Source organism: Ascaphus truei, chromosome 2 (genome assembly GCF_040206685.1).
Source record: "Ascaphus truei isolate aAscTru1 chromosome 2, aAscTru1.hap1, whole genome shotgun sequence".
Taxonomy (NCBI): Eukaryota; Metazoa; Chordata; class Amphibia; order Anura; family Ascaphidae; genus Ascaphus; species Ascaphus truei.
The window spans coordinates 293,150,161-293,164,908 of record NC_134484.1 but is presented as its reverse complement, the minus strand read 5'-3'; the positions used below and the strand labels follow the sequence as shown (position 1 = coordinate 293,164,908).

Genomic DNA, 14,748 nt, shown 5'->3' with positions numbered 1-14,748 from the left:
AATGTTTACTTTCAATCGTGTATTTGTTTTGGACCATTGATTGAAATTGTGTACATGATGGAAATATTATTTGCTTCATGTACACATTGTTCAATTGTAAGTTTTATAGCAATTTTACTCTTTACTGCTTTGAATAGGTGCTTGCTGTATTCTCTTATGAGATGTGTTTTTATTTTCATTTGGCTTTGTTTTTAATTTGGCAGTGATGTTGTCAATTGCAGATCGGATGTTTTAAATTGCTACATGCATATCCTTTCCCATTTCTTTGTAGATTGCTTAATCATACATATATTTTACATATATTTATAAAGATATATGTAAAATTATATATATATATATATATATATATATATATATATATATATATATATATATATATATATATATAAAGAGAATGATGAAGCCACTCTACAAATGAATGGGTAAAGGGTGGCTTAACCCATTAATTACTTTAGTGCTTATTAACCGTTATTGTTATTAAGGGGTTAAGTAACACCACAATATATTTGCTATATGGTGTGGGTGGGTTATGTATAGTTTATTAATAATTGTTATGTTTTTTGCGGGTGTGTGTATTGTTTTGAATGTGGGTATTGGGGGTAGGGGGTATTGTCCCCAAGGGATGGTCGGTAGGCCTCCCGATGTGTTGGGGGTGATGGTGGTTATGCCTCACAGGGGTGGGTAGGAGGGTGGGGTGTATTTATGTTAAAGTATTTATGTGTTTTGTAATAATTTTTTTGGGGCACAGACTTGATACTGCAGGCAACACCCGAGGGCCACCGCCAGCCTATAGTACCATTCCTGTGCCTAAAAAAATTAGTATGGTTAATGTATTAAAGGGGGGTTTAGGTGTTGTTGGGGGCACAGAGCCTGATTGTGTTGTGTATTGCAATGTTTATTGGGGGGCATTGTCCCCAATAAACATGCTACTGTGACTTAAGCCCTTCATTGCCTTAACGGATAGCCAGTAATGTAATGAAGCAGCATTACAGTATTTTTATTATTAGTGTACATGTGCAGAGGGTCTCCGGACATGAACAGTGTTGGTTTTTTGTCCGGGGACCCCCTGCTTCCCGAGATACAGGCACCTTTATGAGGTGCCAGTATCTCCTATGAATGGAAATGTCCCACGTCACGTGATCGGGCTATCTCAATGCATAGGAGATACCGGCACCTCATAACGGGACCTGTATCTCGGGAAGCAGGGGGTCCCCGGACATAAAACCAACGCGGTTCATCTCCGGAGACCCCCTGCACATCTACAATAGTAATCCAATTATTATGTACACATTTTTTATTTGCAGCCGAGATTTGTGCAGAGAGAGGCGGATCTCGCTCTCTGCTGACAGATCTCGCCAGCGGAGCCCTTCTCGCCAAGGCTCGCCATCTCTCTGCCGGATTCCTCTCACAGATGTGCGCACTTTCCTGCATACTGCGAGGGGAATCCGCCAAAAACATGGAGAGTTCTAAGTCTGGCGAATGGCCATTCTCGCAGTTTACTGCATACACTGGCGACACACTTTATTCGAGCTCGGCTAGTCCCACGAATTCGGGTATACCCGTGTGTATTGAGGTTTGTGACTGTTTTCTGCCCGAGTGCATTGAGGTATTTTCCAGGCAGGGATTGAAGCATTTTATTCCCGCTGGCTGCAATACTGTACAGTATATATATATATACTGCATTACAATTCATGAATTTATGCCATCTGGTAGACACGCGAAGCATTGCAGCCTATTAAATCCTAATCATTATCATTTAACAGATCAGCCGCCCGTCAGCCAGGCATGAACCCAGGCTGGGAAGGCAAACGCAACGGGGCTTGTCAGAGGTGAGGAGCGGCGCATTCCAGGTATCTGCCAGGTACATACTGGGTATTTGCTCGAATAAAGTGTGTCGGTGCAGTAGGCCCCTGAATTAGAAATTCTGATTATTCAGGAAATGTAATATGACTTAGTTTTACATTTTCTTTCAGTGCTCTCTTCTACATATTTGCAAATTATCAGTAGTACTGGTTAACATTTATTTACAACTGACATCCAGAAAAAATGTGGGTAAATGTTTATCTTGAAAACGGTAAATATAGTGTTTTATTCTCTTCCATGAAATCAAATATTAAATGTAAACATTGTAGCTCCAAATTTTTAAACTTATTTACTTCTTATTATTACTATTATTATTATTTTTAAACTTATTTATACTTATTTACTACTTAAATAAGTAGTTATTCATTGATTTACAAGGAACTGGAAAGCAAAGTTTATAAAAAAAATTTGCATTTAAATATTTGTTATATTTAAGAATTACACACATACTGTACATCTTTACAGTCTTCTAATTTTGCCATTTTTTTTAAGTACACAGCTGAACTGGGTTTTATAGACATTTCTACTGTTTCCATGATATCAGGATTGCAAGCCACCCTGGCAATCTATCCAGTAGCGCTATTACTGTCCCTTCTGTTCAGGTTTAGTGAGGTAAGTCTGTCTCCTATCAATTTGGTTGAAGCATTTACTAATAGGCACATATTATGCATGGTACCTTTTTCTTAAACGTTTCTATTTATGTGGTTTAAGAGGTAAATAAACTCATAAACCGCTACAAATGTGTGTGTGTGTATACATTGGTGTGAAAAAGAAAGTACACCCTCTTTGAATTTTATGGTTTTACATATCAGGACATAATAACAATCACTTGTTCCTTAGCAGGTCTTTAAATGAGGTAAATACAACCTCAGATGAACAACACATGACATATTACACTGCGGGCACCGCGGGTGAGTGGGAGTGGGGAGCATCATAGCAAGGGCTTAAGGACCGTGTGGGTATGCGAGACCTGCGGGGCACGCGCTGCAGCAAAGGGAGAGAGGTAGAAGGCAAGGGAGAAGGAGCAGAGGGAGTAACAGGAGATGGGAGAGAGGGACAAGGAGGGGAAGGAATCCCCAGAGTCGTCCCAAATATATATATAGCCCTTGTACGCCCCCCCCCCCTTAAGTGAGATTGGGGTGAGTATGCTCTTTTAGCTACTACTTCAGGGTGTTGTGCTGTACCTGTTGGTAAACAGGAGGGCTGAGTGCTCTGCGGTGGTGTGGGGAGAACCAGGACAGGGGTGCAGTTTACCTTGATCTTCCTTGGTGCAGCGCCTCCAGACAATATGGATCCTCTGTGATGAGCAGGAGATGGCCCATACTGACACTTCTCCTTGCACAGCAGCAGATAGTGAATCACACTGGTTCTGGTACAACTGACTCTCTATTGCTTGCAGATGATATAAACAGCATAGAGGTATCCTTTTCTATCTTCCCATTCTGTCAGTGCCCTGACTCTAACTTTAGGCCCATATCAGGCTTGGTGGTCCACTCCTCCATCTCCTTATGTGGTGGAGGTTGATGTTCCTCACTCCACAGGGGAGGAGTAAGAATGAAATCCCAGCCCCAATTTAGGAGAGTGCCTATATTTATAACCTGAGATTAGTGGCTGTAACCCTGCCCCTTAACAGAGCTGGTTGAATACTTATTGGTGATCACTCACTTTAGATAAACCAATCAGTATCCTTCTCTCAGGCTGACACTCTCTGGTAGTTGCTAGGCCCGCCCCTGAATATATATGACACAATCCAATGATGCAAAACACACACAGACCTTATTGAAGGAATTAACCCCTCCACTATCTGCACCTAACAGGAGTTACACTGGAAATGTCCAGGCAGAGAAGTGGATATGTATATATATATTTTTTCAATATATATAACTGGACAGTGCCTATGATAGTGACCAGCCACACAGCAGACTCCCAGTAACAAACAATTCACCAAAAATAGTCAACATAGATGACCTGTAATTACTATATACAGGATAATTGTGGTGTAAGGACTCTGATGGTGAATGTATAATAGGATGTGAGTAAAAAATGTGAAAAATAAAAATATGCAAAATACAATAAAAAAATGTATAAACCAATGAAAAATAAAAATTTGCACAAAATGTTCTTTCACCCAATGATGGGTTAAACCTTGTAGGGATATTGGAATGTCCGGGCTGCTTCTTCCTTGGGGTCAACAACCTCCCAGCAATATCTATAGGAAAAAAAAGAAGAAAAGCGCCCGATCCATGTGTAAAATCCAATAACAAAGTTTTAATATCAATGAACAAGACAAATGCACACTCACAATTTGTCAATGCAAATAAAGCATTGTATGGATGAACCCATGCGCCAACATGTAGCCTGCTCGCCAACCGCTAGCTCCGTCACATCAGACCTCACTGCTGCTGGTGTCACTCGGTAGATCGTCCCTCCGGCAACCCAAAAGAGCAGCCTGTGATTCCTAGCAAGTTCAGTCAGTATTGCGTAATGCGTGCGACTCAGGGAATAACTTCCCCTTACTGGCAATTGGCGTATGGGCTACTCCACCACCATAGCTCAGTTAGACCACGTGACCCTAAGCGTCTCTTCCGATACAACGGATTTTATCATAGGGTAGTATGTCCTGACTCTTGACAACCCACCAATGGTAAGATATGCACTCACAGTTATTTAGAAATTAAATGCCTTTTATCCACCCTGGGATCTGGAACTTTGTATGATATTTCAAACCTCCTCCTCAGACATCCAAGATGTAAATACACTCCACACCAATCTGCCACAGGATCGCTCCGGTTAGTTTACAAACACACGTCCTTCGTCTCACGGGTTAGTTATGCACATGTAAGGGAAGGTAGAGGACACAACTATAGTGTAATTCCGTTTAATGATAAAAGTTTAAGAATTTCGTTCGCAATCCAGGGGGAGCTATAAGGGAAATAAAACAAAAAACAATCTAAGTGTAGACAATAAAACAATTGTGAATACACTCTGTGGTATTTCTTGGCTCATATGCACAGCCTACTCACAAGATTTTAGTATTAAACGGGCAACAGGGAGCAATTAATGGATGAGAAGAAGAGCTTCTGGTTCAGAGCGGATGAAGACCTCCAATCTCAGCAAAACAGTGATGCATGAAAAAAAGAAGAAGTATCCATAGTGCAGACCAATCATAAAAAACGTAACTTTTATAGGGCTTAAAAAATGCAAACTTACAATAAAAACATTCAAATAACGCATGTATCACAACAATGTGATGGAAGAGAATCGCTGTGGACACCTGGCTCACCCCCCGCCTCCGGTCCGCAATCGGTTCGTGAAACGCCTCCGTAGTCAGCTCTCTGCTTCCTGGTATCTCTCCGAGGTGTTGCGTCACGTCACATCCAGTTGTTGGCGACACGTCACTTCCATCACAGGGATTCTGGGAAATGACATGCAAATGAGCACACAGTGCCACTTTTTGCTTCAAAAACCATTTTTAACATGGTTCCCTATAGGCTTAAGCTTGCTGCATGGTCACAGCTTTGAGCACAGCCAGGGTTAAGGTGCATACCCAGAAAACCACCACAGACAGCTTTTTTTTTTTTCTCTCCCGAGAGGGTACACCCTCTCGCTCATTGGATCCCAGTCCACTTCAGTGGATAGGGAGTTTGCCCTTGGACTGTCCAACCGAAGTCAGACCCGCCCTCAGTGCACAGTTTCCCTGAAGGTTTCAGCCCGAAAGACTAGGTCTCCAGGGACATTGATGCCTTCCTCCGTCTCTTCCTCCCTCTGGCCCGAGGCCCGCAAGGGAGTTCGCATCGTCTCCCCTCTTTCGAGGGTTGTGCGGGTGCACCCCAGCCCCGAAGGGCTGGTTGTACGAATGCCATGTATGCTCATCTGCATGTCTTAGGCAGGTCTGCAACCCTGCCTTTCCCCATTATCACCCAGCACACAGCACTTCCACTGCAGCAAGGGATTCTGGGAAATGACATGCAAATGAGCACACATATATATATCTCCAAATACATTTTCTTTTTATTGTACAGTATATGGCTACAGTACTACAATACTACAGTATATGGCTGCAAATATTAACAAATACCACTAAACAAGGTCTGCCCTCCAAATGTTGGTCTTCGTGCATGTCTGAAACAAATATGGGAAAGAATATTGATGTTGGCAATATCTACTATGATGTACTAAACACATTTCTATTTTGTTCTAGAAAAAAATGATTAAGGATTCTGGTGAAGAAATATATAAAGCTTCAAAAGAGTTTGAAATACACTCCATTGAGGGTAACATGATATTTACAGATATATATATATATATATATATACACTTTTTTAGACTTATTTACTATTGTTGTATTTTTTAAAGTTTACTATTAATACTTTTTTTTTAGTTTACAACAATGCCTGTAGATATTTTTAAACATTAAACCCAAAGGCCAATGTTACTTGGCAGTATTACTCTGTAAGAAATCTCCTGGTGCTGGAAGACACCTTATGACCCATTTAAATTAATGGGTTTAAAGGAGTCTTCTGGCACTAGAAGGTTCTTATGAAATATAACCGGTTAGTAAAATTGGGCCAAAATTTTCCACATCCAAATCTTTTTCCCCAAAAATATTTGCGTTATTCATAATTTAGTCAAAACTCATAGATTATATATTTTTACATTTAACAATATTAAATGCATTTTGGTTTGTCTTGTTTTTTTTAATATATACACTACTAGGTAATAGCATTGTTGCTGTCAAAAGTAAAAAATATAAAATGGTGATTGCTTTAATTTTCATTAGATTGCAAAGACATTTATGACGTGACCGTGGGGATGGGATTTAATGGCCCAAGAATTTTTTTTTAAAATGGTATATGTTTATGTATTTTAGGTAATCATAATTCATTATCAGCAGCAGATGCCATGTTTGAATCCAACTTGACTTGGCAACATTTCCAACACTGGGCATATGATGCCTGGAAGAAGAAATATGAGGCACGAATCATGTCATATTCATTCTAAGACAGCAACCATATTGTATAGGCTCGCAACATACAGTATATTTTACTCTCTTTCTTTACCCTCTTTCTCTTCCACTACCAGTATTGTATTATTATATAGCTATACTTTTCTATGCAGACCTAAAGATAGCAATCACAATGAAAGCTTGCCTTGAAAGCTTTCAATCTTTTCTTCAGAACTCTAGTGAAACAGATGTCTTTTATCATTGCAAAGATTCCTGGCCTTATTTAACAAGCGGTGCTATGCTCTAAGACATCTTCCAACACAGCGTAGTAAATATAGCCCTTTATGGCCTTTTCATGTGAAAGCAGGAAGGTGTTTTCTGGCATGGAAGTTGTTATATGGATTATAGCCGTTCTGTATATATGGTCTTTATAGCCCACACACTTGACTGGGAGGTAAGATGTATTATAACATGAAAAGGGAAAATTTTGCGAAGTCAGGAATAGTTTGAAGTACATTTTGGCCCTTATTTACTAAGCAGTGCTACTCCATTAAAAAACTCAGCACCTCAAGACACCTTTAAACGCATTTTCAAGTGAGGTGCTTGGTAAGTGGCCCTAGATGTTGAACTGAGTAGGAAATGGTGATGGAGAGAAGAGCACAGTAAATATTATTGCTCTCAAAAGTACAGTACATCCTTGTGTATTGTTTGATTTGAATTCTTTTGTGTTCTGTAAATATTATTTTATATATGTATTTTTTCACAATTGTTATGTTATTTAGAGGGATTCTTTTCCTTCGAGTATTCACTCTGCAAATTGTTGCAAAAGGAGTAAGAAGGGAAGCCCATTACCTTCCAACCACAGCTCCAGTGGATTTGAAGACTGCAGTTCCGATGGCCACAGGCCTGGTGGTCTGAAGAACTGTAAGCACAGCACAAAGGACATCTGCTCTAAATATTCATCAGGTATAATTTTTTCATAGCAAAATAAAATTATAGGAAGCAAACATATTATAATATAAAATATTGAATAATGTATTTGCAGTCTCTATGAAGAATGATACTGTATGCTCACATTTAAGTCAGTCACCAGAACAAATAGTAGGTATACATTACTAAGTTGTAGGCCTTTCCACACTGATATTTTTGACATCAGTTATTATCCGATTCATATAGTTGTTGTCACGGGAGACTCCTGTGGCGGGTAGGATCTCGGTGGTCGGAACAGCAGGAAGCGTAGTAGGGGTCACAATCAGAGTGTCCGAGGCAGGCGGCAGACAGCGCATTCAGGAAACAAGCAGAGGTCCGAGGCAGGTGGCAGGTAGCGAAGTCAGGTAACAAGCAGGGGTCCGAGGCAGGCGGCAGGTAGCGAAGTCAGGTAACAAGCAGAGGTCGGCAACGAGGAGACTGGAACAGGACAGGGGAGCAAGGACAGGTCTGGGGGCAGGGACTGAGAACAGGAACAAAAAGGGAGCAAGCTATAAGGACAGAGACAGGAGCAACAAGAAGACAGACAGACAGAGGAACCCAGAGCCAACAGAAGGCAGCAGCACACCTAGTGGACAAGGAAGCTATGGCTAGGCAGGAGGTCTAGGCGACCCTGACAGTTGTTTTAGCTTTATCACAATTGCATCTAAGCAGCTTTCTTTTAAGTTGTTGGCTCCTTTCACAAAGTCATTACTGTTCAATATTTACAAGAGCTTTATCCTGTCCACACCCCAACTAGAGATGGGCAAAAAAAATTTGCGGATTGGATCCACTGCGGATCGGGCAGTTCCTTTTGGTCCGGGGATTTCCACAAATTCGTCTCAAAAAGGGCGATTCGTCTTTCCAGATTTTGTTTATCACTGACAATCCAATCAGCGGATTTCGCAATCCATTGGAGGATTGTTAAAAATCCGCCAATGGATTGCGAAATCCATGAACTGTACTCTTTGAATCCTCCAGCAGATTGCGGAGTCCGCAGATTGGATTGTCAGACTCCATGTGGATTGTATCCAATTACTGTTTTGGATTCATTATCCGCATGGATTGAAACTGGAATAATCCACAGACTGATTTTATACCACGGAACTAATTTTGAACGGAAGATTCAAAATGGATTTTTACAGTTTTGCCCCTCTCTAATCCCAATCATCATTAAAATGTCCCACTAAGGTAGATCAAATGATTGATTTTAAAACTGATATGTTTAAGGCTACCTGAGCAGTTTCTAAGCATTATACACACTGTTATGTTGGTATAGCTCTGCTATTAACATTATATTGACCAACAGAATGGGCTAAATTGAAGTAACTAAAAATATACACCGCTTGTATTTTTTATTGACACATTTAATTAAGACAGCAAACCCATTCTTTCTGTACAAATCCACATTTACAGTATCTTTATAATTGAGATACTGAAAAACAGAATACATATCAGTTCAGTGTTCTACTCCATCCCTTTCAGTGTAACCATCAGGATAACCTCAAAAAAAGTATAAAAACACAACATATGGGGCGCAGAAAATGAAACAAAAATTAAAATGCAATTTATAACAAAGTTGAATAAAAGATCACTCACATAAATGCTACTGTGTAAGCCAATTGGGTGCACAAACTGGTGAGCAATTTTGTGTGAGCAGAGTGGCAGCAGCAGAGGTGGGCAGCAGGAGAAGATGATGGCAGGGCGGCAGAGGAGTTGGCCTTGACAGAGGACGATGGCCAGGGAGGAACACACCCCAGCTGTCTGACCAGAAGTCTTCACTGACTTGTGGTGTCTGCCCCTGTTACAGTGTGCTCCTCCCCTGCCGTCATCCTCTGCCGTCCTGCTCTGCTCTGGCGGGCCGCCTTAATCTTCTCCAACCGCCCACTTCTGCCACCCCACTGTCATACTCCACTCCCAAGGTCCTCCACCGAAGCCAATTCAAGGGGGTTAGTAGAACGGGTGAGGAGCGGGGATGAGCAAAGCAGATATGAGATGAGGGGATGAGGGGATGAGGATGAGAGGGGATGGGAGATGAGGAGGATTGATGAGACATGATGATGGTGAGAGATGAGGGGGTGAGGAAATGAGATGATAAGGTAATGAGATGACAAGGATGGGGGTGAGAGAGGAAAGGTACAGTAGGAGGAGGGGAGTGTAAGAGAAAAAATTGATAGGGAAAAATTGCAGTCAGTATTATCTTATACTACTACACTGATTTATTTAAAAAAAAAATACATTTGTCATGTTTTGCTATTTAAAAAATGTTGAAATGTGCAAGTATTTTTATGTATTTGTATTCACATTTATATTGTATACCGATTTTAATAACTTTTTTGATTACATCAGACAGGGGGATATGACAAATATCACAGATGAAAATCGGGGCTTGACTTAAAAGTTTGCTCATCCCTGGTGTAAGCAATTAAAACAGTAGCTGTCAGTGCATGCATGAGCCCTCGCACATACGCAGACTTAATTGCTTCACACAATTTTTTTTTTGAGGACATGGTATCCCTACGTTTTTGCGCAGAAAAAAAAGGTGTGTGTGTATATTCCTTACCAGGCAGAACATATATCCTAGGACCACGCAGCAGGGAAGAGACAGCACACACAATAATCCAATATCCAAAGGTATATTGTAAAAAACTGGCACACTCACCGACGTTTCGGTCCAACAAACAGGACCTTTCTCAAGGGATGACTTGGCAGGAGATCCAAGGCGCAATATACTTATACACACACCAAAACTGCGTATAAATTTGGAACATAGATACTGCAAGTCTTACCACACAAATTTGGGTATAATCTTGTATTTGCGCCAAATGCAATAACATATATATATACATATACATATATATGTTACTGCATTTGGCGCAAATACAAGATTATACCCAAATTTGTGGGGTAAGACTTGCAGTATCTATATTCCAAATTTATACGCAGTTTTGGTGTGTGTATAATAAGTATATTGTAAACTAAAAGTAAGTAAATTGTACTTTTAGTATTCCGCTATACTGTGGATATCACCACATATGATGTTAAATAGATGAATTATCGTCAATTGAAATGAATAAAAATAAGAAAAAATATGTAAATCTCAGTTCGTATAAGGATAGTCTCTAATGGATTACTTGTCAGAGCTTCATGGTGTAATAACCAAAAGTTCAAATAGTAGGTAATCGTGATGATATGCAGCTGGAAGATAAAAATACATCAATTTGCACTGTTCTTACTTGAGATATTTTGGGGACTTTCACACTGCTTGAACTCTGCACTCCATCCACCTAGCAGAGATTCAGTTCTGGTACAGCGCCTTAGTTAGATTACCAAGTCGTCCCCTATCTCGCTGCTCCTCCTGATCTGGTGGTGGTGTGGGCACCTTCACGCTGGCCGGACTCTGCACCCGGTCCGCTTAGCTGGTGTCACTCTCTGCTCCTGCGTCTTGGATCTCCTGCCAAGTCATCCCCTCTTTCCACCTGCCTGTATTCTCGTGTCTTTTCACTTCTACCATCACTGCAGACGGACAGGCTCACAGACGGCAGCTCTCATGGGAAATCACCCGCCTGCCTCACTCTCTGTTTCATGAACAGGTGTGGGCTATTCCTTCGTTATTTCATCATCAATTAAGCAGGTGAAAGGTCTGGAGTTGATCCAGGTGTAGCATTCACATTTGGAAGCTGTTGCTGTGAACCCACAACATGTGGTCAAAGGAGCTCTCAATGCAAGTGAAACAGGGCATCCCTAGGCTGCAAAAAAAAAAAGAAAATCCATCAGCAGGAACATTAGGAGTGGCCAAATCAACAGTTTGCTACATTCTGAGAAATAAAGAACACACTGGTGAGCTCTGCAACACAAAAAGGCCTGGAGGTGCACGGAAGACAACTGTGGTGGATGATCTTAGGATCCTTTCCATGGTAAAGAAGAACCCCTTCACAACATCCAGCCAAGAACACTCTCCAGGAGGTAGGCATATCATTATCCAAGTCTACCATAATGGGTGTCAGTGTCGCCTAGACCTCCTGCTTAGCCATAGTTCTTCTTTGTCCACTGGGTGTGCTACTGTCTTCTGTTTCCTCTGGGTTCCTCTGCCTGCCTGTCTGTCTTCTTGTTGCTCCTGTCTCTGTCCTTTTATAGCTTCTGCTTCCTGGTTGGTTCAATTGCCTTTGTTTCAAGTCAGATTCCTATGCACATGCCTCTGTCTCTGATCCTGATCTGTACCCGTCTGTATTTGATTCTGTTCTTAGTAAAGGCCCTTGCTGGTAATCTGGCTTGTCCCTGTTTGTTCCTTGCTCCCCGGTCTCAGTCCCTGCTCCCCGGTCTCAGGCCCTGCTCCCCGTTCTCATTCCCTGCTCCCCGTTCTCAGTTCCTGCTCCCGGACCTGTCCTGCCCCGCCTGTCCTGTTCCAGTCTCCTCATTGCCGACCTCTGCTTGTTACCTGACTTCGCTACCTGCCGCCTGCCTCGGACCCCTGCTTGTTACCTGACTTCGCTATCTGCCGCCTGCCTCTGATCTCTGCTTGTGACCCCTACGACGCTCCTGCTTTTCCAGCCACTGAGATCCTACCTGCCACAGAAGTCTCCCGTGACAATGGGAAGACTTCACGAGGACAAATACAGAGGGTTCACCACAAGATGCAGACCATTCATAAGCCTCAAGAATAGAAAGGCCAGATTAGACTTTGCCAAACAATATCCAAAAAAGCCAGCCCAGTTCTGGAACAGCAAGCATTCTTTGGACAGATGAAACTAAGATCAACCTATACCAGAATGACGGGAAGAAAAAAGTATGGAGAAGGCTTGGAACGGCTCATGATCCGAAGCATACCACATCATCTGTAAAACACGGTGGAGGCAGTGTGATAGCATGGGCATGCATGGCTTACAATGGCACAGGATCCCTAGTGTTTATTTATGATGTGACAGAAGACAGAAGCAGCTGGATGAATTCTGAAGTGTATAGGGATATATTTTCTGCTCAGATTAAGCCAAATTCAGCGAAGTTGATTGGACGGCGCTTCACTTTACAGATGGACAATGATCCAAATCATACTGCGAAAGCAACCCAGGAGGTTTTTTAAGGCAAATAAGTGGAATATTCTGCAATGGCCGAGTCAATCACCTGATTTCAACCCGATCGAGCATGCATTTCACTTGCTGAAGACAAAACTTAAGGCAGAAAGACCCACAAACAAACAACAACTGAAGATAGATGCAGTAAAGGACTGGCAAACCATCACAAAGGAGGAAATCCAGCATTTGGTGATGTTCATGCGTTCCAGATTTCAAGCAGTCATTGCCTGCAAAGGATTCTCGACAAAGTATTAAAAATGAACATTTTATTTATAATTGTGTTCATTTGTCCAATTACATTTGAGCCCCTGAAATAAGGGGACTGTGTATGAAAATGGTTTCAATTCCTAAATGTTTCATACAATAGTTTTGTTCAACCCCTTGAATTAAAGCTGAAAGTCTGCACTTCTATTGCATCTAGGTTGTTTTATTTCAAATCTATTGTGTTGGCGTACAGAGCCAAAATTATGAAAATTGTGCCAGTGTCCAATTATTTCTGGACATAACTGTATATGTGTGTATATAACAAGGAACAGTAGGCACTCTGTCTGGTAAGTCTATAGGGTGGGTGCAGATCCTATATGGTAAAATAGGCAATACGATACCGTGTTGAGACGAATATCAGAGGCAGCACTCCAAATGGTAGTCAAAAAAATATATTGTGGTAAGCAAGACATCATTCCAACGTTTTGGTCCGCAAGCGGGACCTTTCTCAAGGTGATGTCACGCAAGGTCCCGCTTGCGGACCAAAATATTGGAATTATGTCTTGCTTACCACAATATAATTTTTTGACTACCATTTGGACTGCTGCAGCTGATATTCGTCTTAACACGGTATCGAATTGCCTATACACTATACGGTATCGAATTGCCTATACACTACCGACACACTTTATTAAAGTGTGGCCGGTACCGCAAGCCGGGATATTTCCCGGCTTGCTTGTGGCTGCCCCGCGGTCACGCGTCTTCGGGAGCCTGCGCCCCCTGCACGCGCGTCCAGGGCTCCCCGAGGGAGCCCTGGTGTCCCGCGATCTGCGGGACGGCGGCAGGGGGTTCCGGGGGACCCGGCGGACCCGGTAGCGGTAGGGAGAGCGCCCCGATCGGAGGGCGCTCTTCCGCTGCTTCGGCGCGCGCCCGTCACACTCGGGCGCGCGCCAGGCTACTGCTGCAGCCAAGAACAGGCAAATGCTCGAATAAACTTGGCCGCAGCAGTATATCATATATATATCATATATATCACTAGATGATATACCCGGCTTGCGGAAGGGCGGGGGTGGGGGCATGGAAGGGCGGGGGGGCATGGAGCGGAAGGGCGGGGGAGGGGCATGGAGCAGAAGGGTGGGGGGGGCATGGAGCGGAAGGGCGGGGTAGGGTCATGGAGCAGAAGGGCGGGGGGGCATGGAGCGGAAGGGCGGGGGGGCATGGAGCGCAAGGGCGGGGGGGGGCATGGAGCGGAAGGATGGGGGGGCATTGAGTGGAAGGGCAGGGGGGGCATGGAGTGGAAGGGCAGGGGGGGCATGTAGTGGAAGGGTGGGGAGGGCAAAGGGGAGGGAGGGGTGGAGTCGGGGGGCAAAGGGGAGGGAGGGGGGGAGTCGAGGGGCAATGGGGAGGGAGGGGGGGAGTCGGGGACCCATTCCCCTGTGTTTCCTCACCTTGCACCCGGACGCGCTCCTCCTCTTCCTCCTGGTACCGGCCGCCCTCCTCCTCCTCCTCCTCCTCCTCCTCCGGCTCCTCAGCGGTGTTCGTGACCCCCGGCAAGGCTGAGACGCTCCGGTGAGGAGGTGCTGTGACATTCACGGGAGAGGCGGAGAGAACCGGAGGAGTGCTCTCGGGGATGGGGAGCGGCCTGTGTGAGTGAGAGCCGCAGCGAGAAGGGAGTGGTGTGTGGGAGGGTGAGAGCAC

The 14,748-nt window shown here is 43.3% G+C and overlaps 1 protein-coding gene across 1 annotated transcript in view; it reads left to right on the top strand.

The window, feature by feature from the left end:
* LOC142488221 (polycystin-1-like protein 1) overlaps positions 1–6,864 on the top strand; it is a 97,698-nt gene extending 90,834 nt beyond the window's left edge. Inside the window, exons 5-7 of the mRNA XM_075588594.1 lie at positions 2,356–2,475; positions 6,065–6,137; positions 6,734–6,864. Of these exons, the coding sequence (XP_075444709.1) occupies positions 2,356–2,475; positions 6,065–6,137; positions 6,734–6,864 (324 nt within the window). The remainder of the gene's footprint in view (positions 1–2,355; positions 2,476–6,064; positions 6,138–6,733) is intronic.
* Positions 6,865–14,748: the final 7,884 nt, after the last annotated feature.